The sequence below is a fragment of the Puntigrus tetrazona genome, chromosome 7 (assembly GCF_018831695.1).
Source record: "Puntigrus tetrazona isolate hp1 chromosome 7, ASM1883169v1, whole genome shotgun sequence".
NCBI lineage: Eukaryota > Metazoa > Chordata > Actinopteri > Cypriniformes > Cyprinidae > Puntigrus > Puntigrus tetrazona.
In genome coordinates, this window is record NC_056705.1 from 1,392,365 (window position 1) to 1,410,017 (window position 17,653).

Consider the following 17,653-nt stretch of genomic DNA (forward strand, 5'->3'; position numbering starts at 1 on the left):
GCACCGACTGACGCCTAGAGGATCCGCGCTCGGATCCGCCGCGGCCCCTCCCCGCTCGGCCCCCTCCGCTCGCTCCGGAGATCGGCCATGTTGCCTCTCGCGCTTGTTCCGGTATCAGGCACGAGCGTTTGAGCAAATCGGCCGCAGTACGACACCGATCCGCCTCCACTGAAACCCGTTTCACCACAGCCCCGAAGCCAATCATGGATTTTACTACCTGACTCTGGATGTTTGCGTTTGGACGCTAGCCCTCAGACGTTTCCTTTCATTCAAGAACCGTTTGTCACCGGGATCCAGTGAGTGGCGGAAGGATCATGTTTTGTGGATCATGAGGGTTTTTCGGGATTGATCATTTTTTGAAACCGTCTTAGGTTTGCTAGTCCTTTGTTATTAGCACTCACGATTGTTTTTCTTCACATCCGTGTTCAGTCAAGCGACGTTTGTTTCGTTTATCCCAAACTGACGGTTGAGGTATTTTCACCTTTTGTTGACACTTGTTTTTTGGAGGTCGGTAAAATTGTGATTTTTGGGCTGGCCTAACACTTAATATCGCTCGCAGAGAGAGACCCTTGCCTTTCCGTGTGCTCGTTCACTATGAATGTCATTTTTAAGACCTGGCAGGATATGAATTGTTTTTAAACTCTCGCTTATTCGGTCTGGAAGCAAATATAAATGTGAGTGAGGTCCATGTTAGTCTCCCCGTGAAGACTTCAAATCCTTCATAAATCCTCCTCAAGGACCTCCTGTTTATTTTCAACTGGACAGTTCAAAACAAGTTTTTTTTTTCTCCACATATGGACTGATGTTGGGCTTCAACTTGTTGATCTCTGTCTGCGTGGCTAGTTCGGGCTAGCTAGCAACACTGATTACTTCTGTCAGAACAGACGAATAGCCTCTAACGACAAGCTTATAAATGCTTGTCATCTACTGAAAACGATTTTGAATTTATATTTCCCCCCTTTGGCCCTGTTTTTGAGAACCCCCTGGGCGAAAATGTCAACCCGACCTCAAGGAGTAGGTGTTATAGAGAATTCATCCGGCCAGGTAAGGCATATCTTCACACTGACCACACAGAAACTAATATGTATATGATTGTGCGTTTTGTTGTTGGGAATGATGTCATGCTCGCTTTTCTTCTGAACTGCGTTTCCCTCAAGCTTGTCGGGCTAAAAGACACAAAAAGGAAGAAAACAAACTGAACAAAAAGCAAGTTAGTTCAGGAAGAACTTTCCTCAACCAACGTGACTTCCCATGACCCGTAATTGATAGGCTTGGCTACATTAATTTTCCTCACTGCGTGTGCTCTGTAGCTGGTGTCTTTTATGGATTATTTAATCATGTCTTTACTGCAAGTCATTTTGTTTAGTGGAACAACTGAAAATCCTATCTATTCTTTATACTAGTAATCAAGGTCAGTATCAAATATAACGACGATTCAAGCCAATGCTGGTGAAGTTAATAAGGAGTTTAAACCCTGTTGTAGCAGTGGTTCTCAACTAAGGGGCCCACTTAGGAGCCTCACAAACATCCGAGGGGGCCTCAAGATGGCTTAAATGTTTTAAAATTAGGCCAAACAAGCTCCAGAACATTGAGACATTTCTTACTGTAATACATCTCTAAATTTATCAATTTAATTATTTTGATTTTCATTGTTGTTGTTATTTTAATATATGTAAACTACCAATATTTATACATTAAAAAGCAGACTATTTAAAAGTCTCAGGGCTTTAAAATGATTTAAAACTATTAATATAAACTATTAATATTAATTCAGTTGTTTCTACAATTTAACCAGTTGTTGTATTGTTAGAATTATACATCTGGGATTTAACACTTTAATTGTTTTAATTATTTTAGTGAATTATTTGAATGTGGACACTGATAATTTACATTTAGTCATTTAGCAGACGCCTATACATCTGAGATTTATAGAAGCAAATTAATATCAGCAAAAGGGCAGTAGTATATTGTTTTGTCTTATTATTTTAGTGAATTATTTAAATGTGAAGGAGCAAGCTTTTTTTTTTTTTTTTTTTTTTTTTTTTTTTTTAACAATGATAATTTCTATAAATTAAAAATTTCAGACGTTTAAAAGCAGACGTTCCAAGAAGGCCTCGAGATTAGTTGATTTAAAATAAAACAATTAAAAATAATCTAAAACTATAAGTTTAATTAACATTCGTGTCATTTAAGGAAGAGGATTCAAAGAGAATTCAAATATTTGAACAGGTTGAGAAACACTAGTCTATAGAGGATATTAGTCAACAGGTAGGGTGTTTGATTTGGGAGCCATGTAGACCACAGGCAGTGAGAATAGCCAGCCTTGCCCTTCTCAATGTGATAAGGCACAGATTGCGGTGCCAGTGCCAGAGGACGGAAAATTGAGCCATTCAGAGTGAGGAGGAGGACAGATTCAGTGCTCATTAATAACTCATGCCAGTGTGACTAATGCTGACTGAGCTTCATACAATACAGACAGCAATAACGTGTGTGTGTTTTCCGTTAAGTGGCTTAATGAAAAGCGAAGGACTTTATATCCTTGTCCAGATCTCCGGATGCCCTCTCCGAGATCTCTAACCTCTTGTTCAGAGTGTGTCTGTTTTAGCAGAGGAAGAGTGTGAGGAGCGTGAATCATTGGTGTTAATCATACTAGTGAGGTCGTGGGTGAGTTTCAGCAAGCTATGTAGGAGGAGAGGTATGAAAATGTGTTATTATTTTGCATTATCCTCCATTTGGGTGGATCAGGCGCAGGGAAGGATGCTTTGCATAAAAAAGATCGCACTCGGAACAGTGTGTTTATGTTTATGACTTGGACCATGTTTCGGATCTTGGGGAGTTTTATCTGTCACTCACTCTGCTGTTTCATCTTTCTAATACGCATGGATCACACAAACACATACATGTAAACTCTTCACAGACCTTCACGTTCAGCCTGAATTGAGGCCTGTTTGGCCTGTGACTCTTTTCTCCAGCTTTACGGCATCCGTGTCTGAAAAGCACACCACCTCAATAAGTGTTAACACAGGGTTTCCTTGTCCTCGGTAACTCGGTGTGTCACCTTGCTGATACTGTGACCTGACACCACAGGCTTGTGTTACAGATCTCTGAAATCCCAGACCCCACTAACACAGATTTAGAGAGAGGGAGAGAAAGGGCTTCACCTGTTTCTCATCCTCTGACCTCTACGTTCTGATGTTTTTAGCTAAATTATGTGATTTAGTGACTCTTTGTCTGCATAGTTAACATACAGTTCAAACCGGCTCTGTTTGCTTCTTTAATAAATGCTTTTGCTGATTAGTGCATGTTGTTTGATGGTTGAGAGTTTGCAATATGTAGTTGCTGTCTCTGAAATGTCTTTTCAGCTGGCGTCACCTGAGCAGATAATGCTAACTAATAGCTATATAGCTATAAGGGGATTTGTTTTAAGCATTTGGTGGGCAATGCAGTAATGCTAATGTAATAAAGATTTTAGTGGATTCATATGGATATTTCATTTTGTTTTACTTTATTTTATGTACTAAATTAGAATTAAATCATTTGAAAAGAAATAAATATGGCAGATTATCATTTGAACTTGATTAAAATGAGTGAAAAACAGATTTAGAATTTAATATAATATAATTTAGTAAAATCTTGTATTATTTATTTATTAGATATAAAAATGTAAGTCTTTGTATAAGTACACATTTGCTGAATGCCGATGGTATATGAGAAGGTATTTTAGTGTTTGTCTTTCGATTTCTTAAAACGCTAATAAACACTGTGATACTTATTCTTTGTTTACCGTCTTTGCGGCTGAGCTCAGGCACCCGTGTTCTCAGGAGTTGTAAAATAAAAAGACATTTCTGACAGAATCAGGAAATTACGCAAAAACCAAAAGCTATTTTCCAAACAGAAAAAAGTCTGACACTTCCAGCAATTATTGGTCCAAACAGAAAAACTTATTAGCGACGCCTATAATTATGAAATGCCAAATGTCAGCCGATACATTGGGCGACCACTGAAAGTTTCAGGCTGTAATTGCACATTTTGGACACATCAAAATGTAAAGGGCGACTTTGACCTTCATTCTCCACATCCCGTCTGGAAGGCCTTCTCAAAAGTGGTTGCCAACATTGCTAGTTCTCACACATTCTCAGTTAGTCCGACTTCTGATATGGAGCACTAGCTTGAATTTGTCATTTAGAAATATACCACATTGCTAATGATGTTGATCGATAAGATGTTCCGGTCATTTTTGGACATTGTTTACCAGCTGTGTGTACCGAGCGGTCACTGTGAGCTTTTGTGAATAGTGTATATTGTCGCTGCTGGGTCCAATCACAGCCTTTTGTACTGTACTAACAAAAAGTTTGGAATGAAAGATGAGTAAATGATAACAAAACATTAATTGCCGTTTGTGATTTTAAACGATGGCCGTTATTTGCGCTCACACTGCTATCATTTTTGTGGACTTTCAGAAACGTCTTTGCACCTGCCTGGTTTTACAGCTCATATCTTGGTGAAGTCCTCAAAATGTGTTCTGTTCTGTTCAGTCTGGTGTGCTTTGTTTGGACATCCTCCATAGTAGCACAGATCTGTCGGGTCCGCTGACCCTGATCAGTCTCAAAGACTCACAGTTTTCCACTGCAGTGATTTACTCCATTAGCACTTCTCGCTCCGCTAGGCAGATCATTTCACCGGAATAAAAACCTTTTTTTTTTCTTTCTTTTTTTTAAATGCCAGCAGTTTATGTATGTCAGAGTAGTAATCCTGATATTATCCAGTCAGTCAAAATTGATCTGCAATAACTAAATAGCACTGCAGGTATGTAATCTTTTGAGATGCTTAGATATAAACAATCCATAGTCATGTCATCTGTAAGGATGGCTCACGAACGACAGATTATAGTAATTCCTGGGTTTATAAATCGCATGCAAATGCTTCTTCCATCATCTTGTCGCTTCGGCTACTCTGTTACGTTGTTGCTGTTGCATTTAGAATGGTCCATGGCTCTCAGTGTTTCAATTCCGAATAGATTACAAGATCATAAATAGTAAATATGTTAAAGAGGCCACTGCGTTGATCATCAGGGTCAACTTAAGGAAATAAAAACATCTTTTAGATGTAGTTTTTGTAAACGCATACTTTCCCGCACAGGTTTTTCCATGTTTTGTGTACACAAACAAAGGCCAGTATTTACACATAGAAGAATAGGAAAGTGCATGTGAAAGGAAGGTTATAAAGTAATAAGTCATAAAGTATGGGTGCCGTCTCAAATTGTTGCTTCTCTAAGATGAGAACGAAAAAAAGTTTGTACATTTATTTTAAGTCACCACAAGATATTGAACCGCATCCACATGTTCTCAGCTAATCTCAGGGGATTAGGTGTGGTTAAATCTCAAGGGGTGGACGGCATGACGTTAGGCTCACTGTCATTACTGATAAATTACTAGACAGAACATCAGCATGTAATCAGCTCTGTGGAAATGGCTCCCATACAGGTCCTAAAGCCTTATATGGCTGCATGGAAGTCCCACAATATACCGATTTGACCTCATTAGACACTTGTTGCGTCTTTTCAAATATATTTATAGAGTGGAAGGAGCAAATTAAACGTGCTAGAAGTCAATCAATTAGCTTTTGGAACATTAGTGTGATTAGTGAGTTTTTTTTTGTATTTACGTATGCAATGAATTCACAAAAGGATTTTTTTCTTTTTTTTTTTTTGACTTCTGAAGCTGCAGTTTACCAGTCACAAACCAACTAGTTGTGAAAGTACGAATAGCTATTTTTAGTAATTTTTGTTTTGTGGTTGCTGCAGAATTATTGGTGAGACTGATCAGGAGTTGTAATGACATTTACATTACTTGATGAAAATAAAATCTCCTTTAGTTATAGTTACACCTTGTGAGGAAGAGACCACTTATAGAAAAAATGATGAGGGAAAACAATATTGCAGCTTTAAAAAAAGAGAGTTTTGCCTTTCATTTAAAAGAGACAGTTAGCCTTTTGCTAAAGGCATATAATGTTTGTTTACTGTAGAATGCACATGCTCATTTGCCTACATATACAATTATCACAGAGTGGCTTGCTATAAAAATTTTTGGGCCATATCACTAATATAAATGGCGTTTCTTACTTTGTCCAAAGACATCCCACAGTGATTTTTCTGGGGTGACGAACCTCACTCTCTTAAAACACAGATGATCAGTGATTCAATTCCTGACTGGATTTATTTCAGCAAAAGTGAACCATACTGTCATTCACTTTAGGCAAAGCTGCCTTTAAACAACCAATCTTCAAACCCAATGATCGAGTCACAAAAGGCTTGAATTTAAAAGTGCCCAAAGACATGAAATCTTTTTCAGGCGTCGTTTCATTTTAAATGTTTGTTGCTGTCAGTGTGCAACAGGTGAGTAAATTCAATTGAATACGTAATAAATCAGTCAAGTGGGTGTCAACGACATACCTACCCATGCTACAACCCGTGTTTAGACATTGTTTTAGTAGTGAATGTTCAAATTTCATTTGTACATTATGTGGCATAAATATGTTTTACTTATTAGATAATTTTTTTAGTGCTGTAATAATAGAAGGTTACAACATATTTGTAGATAGATTTTTCCAGTTTTTTGCCTTAATCATTGGTGTAGGCATCATTTAGGTTTACATCTTTAAAACAGGTTTTCTGTAAAACATTTAAAAGGGCAATTACTTTGTTGGTTACCTCTTATATTGTTCTTCTTAATTCTATTTTAAAAGTTGCATTGTACCCTCTTCGTATTTATTCTTTCATAGTCACAGTATTACATGTGTGTCTGTTCCCTTGGCAGTTATCTAAAATATATAATGGGAAAGACAGAACACTTACTGTAAATACTGATACAAATACTGAAATATCCAAAGATTGCAATCCCCTTATCATCTGAGCTGAGATTACCTTTTCCATTGACATATCTGTGAAACTGCCACACCCAAACAAATGAAATAATCCTAAAAAAACAAGAGACCAGATTTACCTTTCGGGGGTGGAATTTGAATACTGTCAGAAAGTTTGGATGTATTTGAGAACACGAGGTTAGGCGGCTGGAGATTGAGCTTAATATGAGACTGAACACAGCGGACTGTAAACCCTGTTTAGCTCCCTGACCTTCAGCAGCTCGAACAGGGCTCACATTTACACACGGCTTTGCATTTTTTACGACAGCGAGCATGGAGTCACCATGTTGAGATCAAGTCCAGAGTCTAAAATGCTGTGTATGTGTGTGTGTGTGTGAGAGAGAGTGTGTGTAAACAGGCCTTTCCAGTTGCACTGGGTGTGAAGTTGACTGAAGGGAGTGCCGAGGCCTTCTCTCTGATTTCAGGCCCTTGACGTCATGTAGGAGTGTGTGTGAGAGAAAAGACATTCAATGCTTGTTTTTGTGCGCTATTTTTTGTTGTTGTTGTACCTCAGTACCTTTTTTAGTCTTTATTAGGGCTTTCGTTTTGTTTGGTGAATTCATTGCATGGCCGTTTTCTTTTTAATTATTATGTTTACTGACTGTCAAAATTATTTGTGTATTCTTAAGTGACTTTTATAATTATAATTACAAATACTTACAAATTAATAATAAACAATTGTAACTAACTAGACATAGCTTAATAGAACACAAGGAAATGTAAAGTAATAAAAGGGAACAAAAAAACACGTTACAAGCAATAAGCAAAAAGTACCTTCAGTATTCGAAGTTGTGAGAATCGTTTCTTCCATGCCTAGTTTTTATAGATAATTTTTTTTTCCTCCGCTCCCTACAGGTTTCCCCTTTGGTATCTCGTTTTTTTTTCTCCCTCTCAGTCTTTCTCTGCGCATGTTTTTAAAGCTCAGCTCAGGTAAATGGTCACTAGAGGAAGTATTTGTTTGATATCGCCACACCATGAGGGCAGAAGGGCGTAAACCACACCCTGCAGTGCACCGGAAAGAGCCAGCCACCCTGTGGAGCTTTACATCCCGGTGGAATTGCTGCTCATTGAGGGAGAGCGTATTAATATCAGCATTATTTATTCACTGTTGACAGTTTCCTGACATAGGACGAGCTGAAGCGAGGGGAGAGGTGTGATGAAGAAGAGGGAGAGTGAGAGAGACACTCCATCTGCTCTCTGTTTGTGCCCTTGGCTGCCTCCAGACTTTAGTTTTAAATAGAGGCAGTGCTGGATTTACAGCTCCATGCATTACCTGCAGGCCCTGTCCGCCATCCATCCATCCATCCATCCATCCATCTATCCATTAGTTCATTTGTGCATGTCTTTCTTTGCATGTTTGTTTTTTATTTGACTGTTCTGATGTGAGAAACAACTGAACAATGTGGTTTTAATGAAACATTTCTGCTTTCGTCTTTCCATCTTTCTGTTCATCCAACTTTTTTTTTTCTGTTTACTAATAAATAATTCTTTGCTTTCTTAATTTCCTTTTCCTGCCACCAATGCTCCGTTTCCTTCCTTTCCTCATTTTCTTCTTTCTTTTTCATTCCACCCTCTTCTGGAACTAAAAACAGGTCAAAGCAGTTTTATTACATAATTGTTGCCTTCTGCAAGCATAACCAAACATACAGCATGACTAGTGTAGCATGATTCACATATGAATAACTCCTATGAATCGGTTCATTTATTGAATCACAAGTTAGAGTTGGCAAGAAATAAAAAAAATTCCTATTCATCTTTTGTTTAATTTTTGAAAATTTTGATTGACCTTCTAAAGTTCAAATATTTTAATGGCAGATTGCCCAGAACGTTCTGATTTTGATGTGTTCCTGGGTCAACATATTTTGTTGACCCTGAAGCAACATTTTAATCCAGAAAGTTAGTCTTGGCTATATCTCTACACCTAAACCTAACCTTATCCATGAGTAATTCCTGAAATAATTTAGGCATTTAGTCCACTTAAACCTCCTCTCCTCACAGTGAACCGTAAACTAACTCACATTTCAAAAGGCACATTTACTTTTGTCACATCGTATGTTTCTCCAAAAACGATTATAAGTCTGATCTTCAGTTCCCACACTACATGCAAGTTCAATGGAGGTCACATCACAGACGCAACAGATACGTAACATGTTTTTATTTATCATCTGTTGATCTCGAGATCAAAAACCGCAACAGTGAGAAAGCATCATCAACACTAGATTTTAGCAATCAGCGATCTTAATGAAGTTGAATATTGGACATGTGAAGATGTGATGCTGAATGGTGAGTTTTGTTTGCATCAGTTTGTGCATTCTTGCTAAAGTGAGAAATTGAGATACTTATCCCTGGTGGTCCATATATATATATGGATATGTGTCTTGTGGTGGTATAGTTATAACTCACTCTCACATCTTTATTTTTTGCCATTTTAGGTGGAGTAAAATTTACATACGTGGCTTTAACAACCAGATCCATTTACACATATCCAGTTGCATCTGGAATTCATCTCAAACCACCTCTTGAAGTGGTTTGTGCAATCGGATTGCAGTCTGTCTCTAATGCATTTCAGAAGGCATTTACACCTCATCCACCTTTACATAATCTGATAGATATCTAATGAAAGGAAACGCATAAAGAGACCAAGGGTAAACCTGCCCAAAGTCCAATCAACAACCAAATTATATGTGTCTGCCCATTTTTTTTGCATTTATCGCTCAGATCAGTTACAATCCAGATTTGTTTCATTGTGAATTTTAACAGTTTGGATCAATCTACTGAATTAGTCAGAATAGTTGCTCAGCTTGATTTGTTACTTGTCTTGATGTTTATGCTACAATAAATAGTTAAAGTTAGACGTTCAAAGACTTTTAATAGCTAGCATTTTAATGAACAAAACAAGCAAATATAATATGGTTTTGTTTAGCATGTAGTTAAAACCAATTATGGGAGTGAGGTTCACAAAAACAGAATTTTGTAGAAGACACGTGTGTGTGTGTGTGTGTGTGTGTGTATATGTGTGTGTGAAGGAGAGAGATGGTGTATGTGTAGGTGGTGAAGTATTTATAGTTCTTCATCGTGACTGTCGCTTTCTGGGCGTGTATGACCGCATCTGTGTGTGTTGAAAAAGAGTTTCTCTTTTTCTAGGCAGAGATGGGCTTCACTCTCTGTACTTGGAATATTACGCCCAATTTCCCTTTTACCACAGCAAGCAAGAAAGCAGAATGAAGAAAAGTAAGAATGGGGAAATGGAAAGATAGAGATACAAGAAAGGGAGCTGTCCTTTAGAAAGGTAAAGAAAAGAGAAGATAGCATGAGGACGAACAACAGATCTCCATGGCAACGCTGCAATCACGACCCAGCGACTGACTGCTTCTTTAAAGACGTGCTGGATTGCGTGCAAGTGCATGTGTGTTTTGAAACAGAACAAGAGAGCATGCTTTACAGCTACTACAGTATTTGTGTTTATTGGGATCCTGGTGCCTCCGGTTCACTCATCCAATTTTTTTGTTTAGAGAGAGCGTTGAGAAAAGTTTAAAAGATCAGTAATGAAACTCATAACCAGGCAATAAACATCAGGTCCGGTCACAGAATTCTGTGCCACGAAGCACTTAAAGCAGCTTTTGGGTTTGATCAGCTTCCTACTGAGCTGCACCAGTGTCAACTTAACCCGGGATCTCAGAGCTGCCGGGGAAGGTGGTATTTAAGGTTCAACGCTGAAGTGAGCAGGACTCCCAGTAAACTTAAAAAAGATTCCGGCACAGACAGCATGTTGTCAGGGAGAACATTATCCTATCCTCACTGCTGTCTGTGGAGGGTGTAATTACAAGGAGAGATAGATGATGATATGGAGCAAGGGAAAGACCCAGAAAAAGAGCAAGAAAAAGGGAATTTTATTTAACCCAGACTGACCTTCATCCTAGATGATTCTTTAATAGTAAGGTAGATGCCAAAGGATATAGTTCAAGATAAAAAAAAATTAGCCCTTTTGAGAGACTCTGGTTCCATTTTAAATCCTCGTAGGCTGTTACTTTTGAAAAAGATGCTTGATTCCCACAGCATTTTAAAGTGACAAGAAGTTCTTAGTTTTCATTAACAGTTGGCGATTTCAATGACAGGAATTTCTTGGGTAAAAGAATAAATGGACAGTTCACTCAAAAATGAAAACTTTGTCATTATTTATTCACCGTCGTGAAATTCAAATAACATTGGACATCCATTGTATGGACACAAATCACTAAAGCATTTTCGTAAAAAAAACTTCTTTGGTTTTCCACAGGAAAAAAGTCTTAAAGGTTTGTACTGATGAGTAAACAATGGCAGAATTTGACATTTTGAGTGATCTGTCCCTTTAAGGAAGCATTTAAACTGTAATGGAACCTGGAAGTGACTGATTTGAAACGCTATATGTCCAGTTCAGCAACTCAATTAAGGGTCACTCATGCATGCAGCACAAGTTGCTCATGTGACACTCACAAAGACTTGACTAACAATCACATTTGACACTAATAGAGATTGACGATAGTATGTTTCTAAGCTAAATGCACAAACAATTCATAGAGCATGTACATGCTAATTAAAGATTTTTTGCAAATAAATTGAACTCTTTCTTTTCACTACTGCTTTAAATTGTAAATACTTCCTTATTCACTTGTTTTTTTTTTCATTATGTTTGCATGTGCGGTGGGGCAGGTCTCATGTGAAGTTCTGCTTGATAAGAAAGATTAGCTAGAAAGGAGAGTGCCATTGTAAAAGTGCATTGTGACATTGTAGCGGAGTGTTTCATTGCTGTTTATGGGTGATGTATTGATATCAGTTCTGCTTGAAGTATGTACTCTAAAGACTATGCACACCCACAAGCTACACCAAGGTCTAAAATTTGAGTCCACAGCCATACCTGCACACATGCCCTCTAATACTTTAAGTCCTTGCCCCTCTGTTCCTGTCAGCACACTGTCAATCTCAAGCTTTCCATGCCCTGACCTTTGCTACTGCTCTTGGCTCAGGATGCCTATGAACACACACATTCAGACAGACTGTGTGGGTTTGCTGTATTGTTTCAGCCAGCTTTTCTCGTGCTTTTCTTGTGAGCTACCCCTCTTTCAAAATTGGAATCATGTGAAACGGGTAACGAAATAAAGAGCGTCTTCATTTAAATACATACCTCTGAGTGTGCACCATTTAGTGGACTGACGTCAAGCATTACATTTATGGCTTTGAACTTTGATCGGTTGGTCTTTGAAGACAGAGCTGTCATGAAGTACAGCGCCCGGATATGTGAACTGTGGTTTGCAGTGACACACAACACACACACACACACACACCACAGGGCTCATGGAGTTGGCTGGGTCCCTCTTGATGATTGAACTTTCTCTTTTAATGAGCTCCGCTTTAGCTTGACTAGAAAATAGAGAAACTTCTGCAAAGTTAGAGATTAAAATGATAAAGGCTGTGTGATAATGGCTACTTGTGTAAATGTTAACATGCTTATGTTTGTGTGAGAATGAAAGCGGGAAAGTGTAGAGAAGCACATAGTTTATTTGTGTGTGTGTGTGTTTGCCAGTTTAGCAGATGGACTAGTCTGAATTAATCTAATCTAATCCACTGTAATCTAATCCAATCTAATCTAATCTAATCTAATCTGATCTGATCTGTATGTTTCTCCAGTGTAATGGGGTAACATGGGAAATTGGGATTTAATCTCGCTTTGGACAGGAGAGTTGAGAAGATTTAGTGGGGTTAAGGGACTCTCACTGGATTATGATTTTTCATTCACTAGAATGCTTTATGATTGCTGCATGTGGTGATGTCTCTTCCTTGTTCTTTTTCCATCGTTTTGGTTTCTTGAAAAGCATTATTGAAAGTATGGTTCACCCAAAAATTAAAGTTCTTTCATCATTTTCTCACTGTCATGTCATTCCAAACCTGTTTGACTTTTCTTGCTTAGCATGAGTAGGTTTGCAAAATTCTGGGAATCTTTAAGACTGGGAACTTTCTGTGGGAATTTATGGGAATAAATTGGACATTTGCAGAATTGCGGGAACTGGGAACTTTGCAGCATAATCCTAGTTAAAACAACTAGATATAATGCAATTTCAGCGTCATTTCTACACTCAGATTGCTCAGTCACATGCACACAGCACACTGCAGGGCTGTTGAGGCCACGCCTCCTACATGCAGTGTTCTTTCCTCCATAACATGCACAGACCATTTCTTAAATCCTGCACACAAAATATCCAAATGTCCATCTAAGTATTCATGTAAATTACATAATTATTACCAAAAAAGCTGAAATATACTGCTAATATACTGTGCAACTAGATTAAGCTAAACCATTGTAGAATTGTACAAAACCACTTGCTGAATATTTAGGTGAGCTAATAATAAAATAAATGTTTTGATATTTTAAATATATTTGATCTATGGGATTCAAGTTTAACTAGTAAATACCAAAGTGTTATATAAAATATAATAAAAAGTAAAAGTGTTTATACAGTAGCTAGCTAGCCAGCAAATCTATATTTGAAAAATCTAAGCGAGTTATCACTATTTCATTGACAATTTATGAGTTATGTGTACTCCAGTCTTCAGTGTCACATGATTCTTCAGAAGTCATTCTAATATGCCTATTTAATAAGTTTTTGGATATTTTCTCTGTTTTGAAATAAATTAATACTTTTATTTAACAAGTGTTAAATTAATACAAAGTAATAGTTAAAAATTATATTGTTAAATGTTTCTAAATAAACACTGTTCATAAATTTTTATTCATCAATAAATCAAAAAAAAAAATCACAGATTCCCTTTAAAAATCCCTTTTAAAACCTTTTGCATGCATGTGAACCTATGATGAAACTTTATAAATTTCCCCAAATTTCTAATTAATTCACATAAAGTCCTGGTTATTTTCAAATCTGGAATATTTCCAAAAAATTCCCAGATGACGTTTCCATGGAAAGTTTCTAGAAATTTTCCACCCCTTTGCAACTCTTAAGTATGATCAATAATAGTAATGATGTAAAAAAGAAACTGTCTCTAAGTGTGGTGCTGGGCAGAGAATAAAAGGACACTAAGAGTGTTTACCAGTGCAGAAGGAAGTCATAAATTAACATAGTGCATGTGATGCATTACATAATATGCATATCTTCAGACCCAGAGTTTAAATGCGTGTGTGTTTCTCTAAATCTTTTACATGTTCAGTTGCAAGCTAACCATTTATATATATATATATATATATATATATATATATATATATATATATATATATATATATATATATATATATATATATATATATATATATTATATTATTATTATTATAAGCACAGCATTTCCTACTGTTATCAAACCTGATAACTCAGAATGAATAGAAAGTTCAAAACTAAACCTTAAGGACTCATAATTAATAGAAAGTTCAAAATAACATAAAATGTAATTAAAATGTCTTTGCTGATTCAAATAAATGTTTCCTTACTTGTGTCTTTGCTGATGAAAATAATGGTATTTCCTGAAAAGAACATCTCATAATATCTATAACGTCTTCTGTAACCAAATTCTTCATATCAACAGCCAAATGTTTTCACATATTGTAGTTTACAAACACCAAGTTCTTCAAATGCTTCAATGCTTATTTTACACTTTCTCTAAGTACATACTACGGCTGTGTGAATGACTCTAGCCTCTTGTTAATCAGTCTGATACATCTATCTGCATGTGAGTGTGTGTGTGAGTGTGTGTGTGTGTGAAAGCCTGAGAGGGGGAGAATGTAGTTAAATTTGAGTGTCATCCGGGTGTGACCATCTGAAACATTTTTCTGATCCCTATATCTCATCTCTCTGTCAGACCCACTCTGATGCCAAAGGAGGAGGGCGTCCCAGTGTGTCACGTAGTCGGAATGTGGTGCCGACTGTGGATGAATACCCCCACATAGGAAATTACAGACTGCTGAAGACCATCGGCAAGGGCAACTTTGCCAAGGTTAAACTGGCCCGACATGTCCTCACTTCTAAAGAGGTAACTAGATCGCCTGTGTATAGTTAGCTGGGTACTCTAGGAAAAAATGGTATGGGATTAACTGTTGTATATTAAAATATTTTTTACTCATAATATAGTTTTTGTCCATTTGACAAAGTTTTGTCCACATGTCTGACTGTGATGCATATCCAGGGCCTGTTAGAGATATTTATTTTTAATGCTTCTCATAACTAAAGTCCAATTAAATCAGTATAAATTTAAATTAGTCTAATTTGAGAAAGCATTTTTTACTCACCCCAAAGCCATCCTAGGTATATATGACTTTCTTCTTTCAGACAAACACAGTCGGCTTCTTGGTTTACATATGATGCAACTTACGTCAACCTACACTCAGTTATTTACATTTATAATTTTAAAACTAGAAAAACTTTTGTTTGCTAAAACTCGTCGATCTGCTTCAGAGGACACGTGATAACCCCCTGAAGGCTTATAGATTAGTTTTACATTGCAGAATGTGTTCGTCTGAAAGAAGAAAGTCATATACACCTAGGATGGCTTGGGGGTGAGTAGTTTATGGTGTAATTTTCATTTTTGGGTGAATTATTCCTTTAAGACACGGTCTTAACATGACTGCGAATGACATAAATGACTGTGTTCACGCAACTGGCTCCTGATATGCTGGTCTAATTTCAAATCACTTATATCTGTGGTGTGGACTGGATGTAAATAAGATTGAATGGGAAGAACTACCCAAATACACAAAAGGTTATTTATCTGGATTTTCTTGATTTTCTTTTGACACGTTTCAACATTCCCAAGCAGGTTCTACGCTGGTGCTATTTCCTGCTTGCCAAACATTTTTGGTAAACTTTATTAAAGTGAAAATGATGCCACAACTGTGGGAAAGTCATTTAAACCTTTAAAAGATTTATTATTATTTCAACAAGTAACAAAAATAAGGGAACCCATTGTGTTGAAGCCAATTCTAATATGGTCTTCATATAAGAAATACAAGAAACTGAAATCTGAAAGTTGTTCTGTTTTAATACAGAACAAGGCCTGGGACATGCTTTTGATGCTTGAATTTGCAGAAATATGCAAATATAGATTATAGCATTCAGAGTCATCTTTCTAGTGTAACTGTGGTGTCCTTTTGAAAAAAAGTCATTTATTGTTTGAGGAGGTGTTTAAAGATGTGTCTGTGTTTCTTTTGTTTCAGGTAGCAGTGAAAATCATAGACAAGACACAGCTCAACTCTTCTAGTCTTCAAAAAGTGAGTCTGCAGATCTCTTTATCTGTATATCTGTCTGGAGAGAGGGCACAGAAGGGGTAATTACAGGAAGAGAGACTGAAGGATTTCCTCTGACGTGGGAATAAACGGATTCTGCTTCACACATACATACGCTGGTCGTGTACCATTAACTTTTTGCTGTAACTACTGCAAAATCCTGGAGGATATTAAAGAAATGAGGTTAATGCATTGTTCCTGCTGCTAGTGAAAATTTAACAATGTATGTGCTGTAAAATATTAATACACTGCTATTCACAAGTAGGATGCTTTGGGGTCGGAAAGACTTTTTTGGAATAAATTGGTTTTGGAAACTAACATCCTTTTTATTCAGAAAGAATACATTAAATTGATACTAAAATGACAGACAAAAGACATACAAATAAATTTCTAATTAAATTAAATCAGAAAATCCTGGAAAAAAACACTTTGTACACCTTAGAATGATTTTTAGTGATCTTGTAACAAATGTTATACATATTAACATAAAATAGACAATATGACAATTTTGACTTTTTGATTAAATAAATGCTGTTACATGAAGTACTATTACTAGTACTTAATGTACTATTATTAAAAAATGCTTCTACAAAAATGGAGCATTAACATCTATTATTTAAACAGATGATAGTAAATGCTCAGGCAGAGAGTTTTTATCATCAAAAAAGTTATTGGTATTTTCTGACTATAACAGCTTAAATCAACCTAAAATCATGTGTTGTTTTAGATTGTCTGCTAGCCTGACTTAAAACTTAAAACCTGAGCCCGTAAAGGGACAGTTGACCACCAAAATGTAAAATTCTGTCATTTACTCACCCTTAAGTTGTTCCAAACTACTGAGTTCATTTATTCCATTAAACACAAAAGACAACATTTTGAAGGATGTGGGTTAGCAGCTGGTCCCCATTGACTTTCATAGTATTTTTTTTTCCATACTTCGGAAGTCGGTGGGGACAATTATTTGTAAACTCTCCATTCAATTTAATGTACCTGGCATTATCACAGGGATCAAGTTAATTGCACCTTGTCAACGCTTACAATCTTTTCAAATCTTCTCTCTTTATTGTTTTTTCTCAGCTCTTCCGAGAAGTGAGAATCATGAAGCTTCTGAATCACCCAAACATCGGTGAGAGATTAAGAAAGAACCCGTCTAACTGGCCGCACCACAATTAATAGAATTATTTTGATATTTCGAATCGCCATCTCACATGAATCATCGGAATTGTCTGATCCAAGATAAGACCGGTTTGCTGAAATCGTCAAAATCAGCATTCCCGAGGCTTTGATGTCATAGACGTTGAAGAAATGGACCGTTTGATGTGTGCTGATATGCACTTGCTTAAGCCTACACACAAGTCAGTTACTGCTGATGTACTGAACTGTGTGTTTAGGTGTGTGTGTGTGTGTGTGTGTGTGTTTGCTTGTGCTGTGACGGTGGTCTTGATGGAAACTCTAGCTCGTTAGCGCTCAGCT

The 17,653-nt window shown here is 36.9% G+C and overlaps 1 protein-coding gene across 9 annotated transcripts in view; it reads left to right on the top strand.

The window, feature by feature from the left end:
* Window positions 1-21: 21 nt before the first annotated feature.
* The window catches only part of mark2b (MAP/microtubule affinity-regulating kinase 2b), a 42,236-nt gene continuing 24,604 nt past the window's right edge, over window positions 22-17,653 (top strand). For 4 of the 9 annotated variants that reach the window (XM_043245389.1, XM_043245391.1, XM_043245392.1 and 1 more), the window contains exons 1-4: window positions 26-1,044; window positions 14,761-14,931; window positions 16,112-16,165; window positions 17,258-17,306. In XM_043245389.1, coding sequence (XP_043101324.1) covers window positions 994-1,044; window positions 14,761-14,931; window positions 16,112-16,165; window positions 17,258-17,306 — 325 coding nt within the window. In that variant the 5' untranslated portion in view covers window positions 26-993. Of the gene's footprint in view, window positions 1,045-14,760; window positions 14,932-16,111; window positions 16,166-17,257; window positions 17,307-17,653 lie in introns of all 9 variants that reach the window. The other 5 variants (XM_043245394.1, XM_043245390.1, XM_043245397.1 and 2 more) reach the window with 4 other exon arrangements.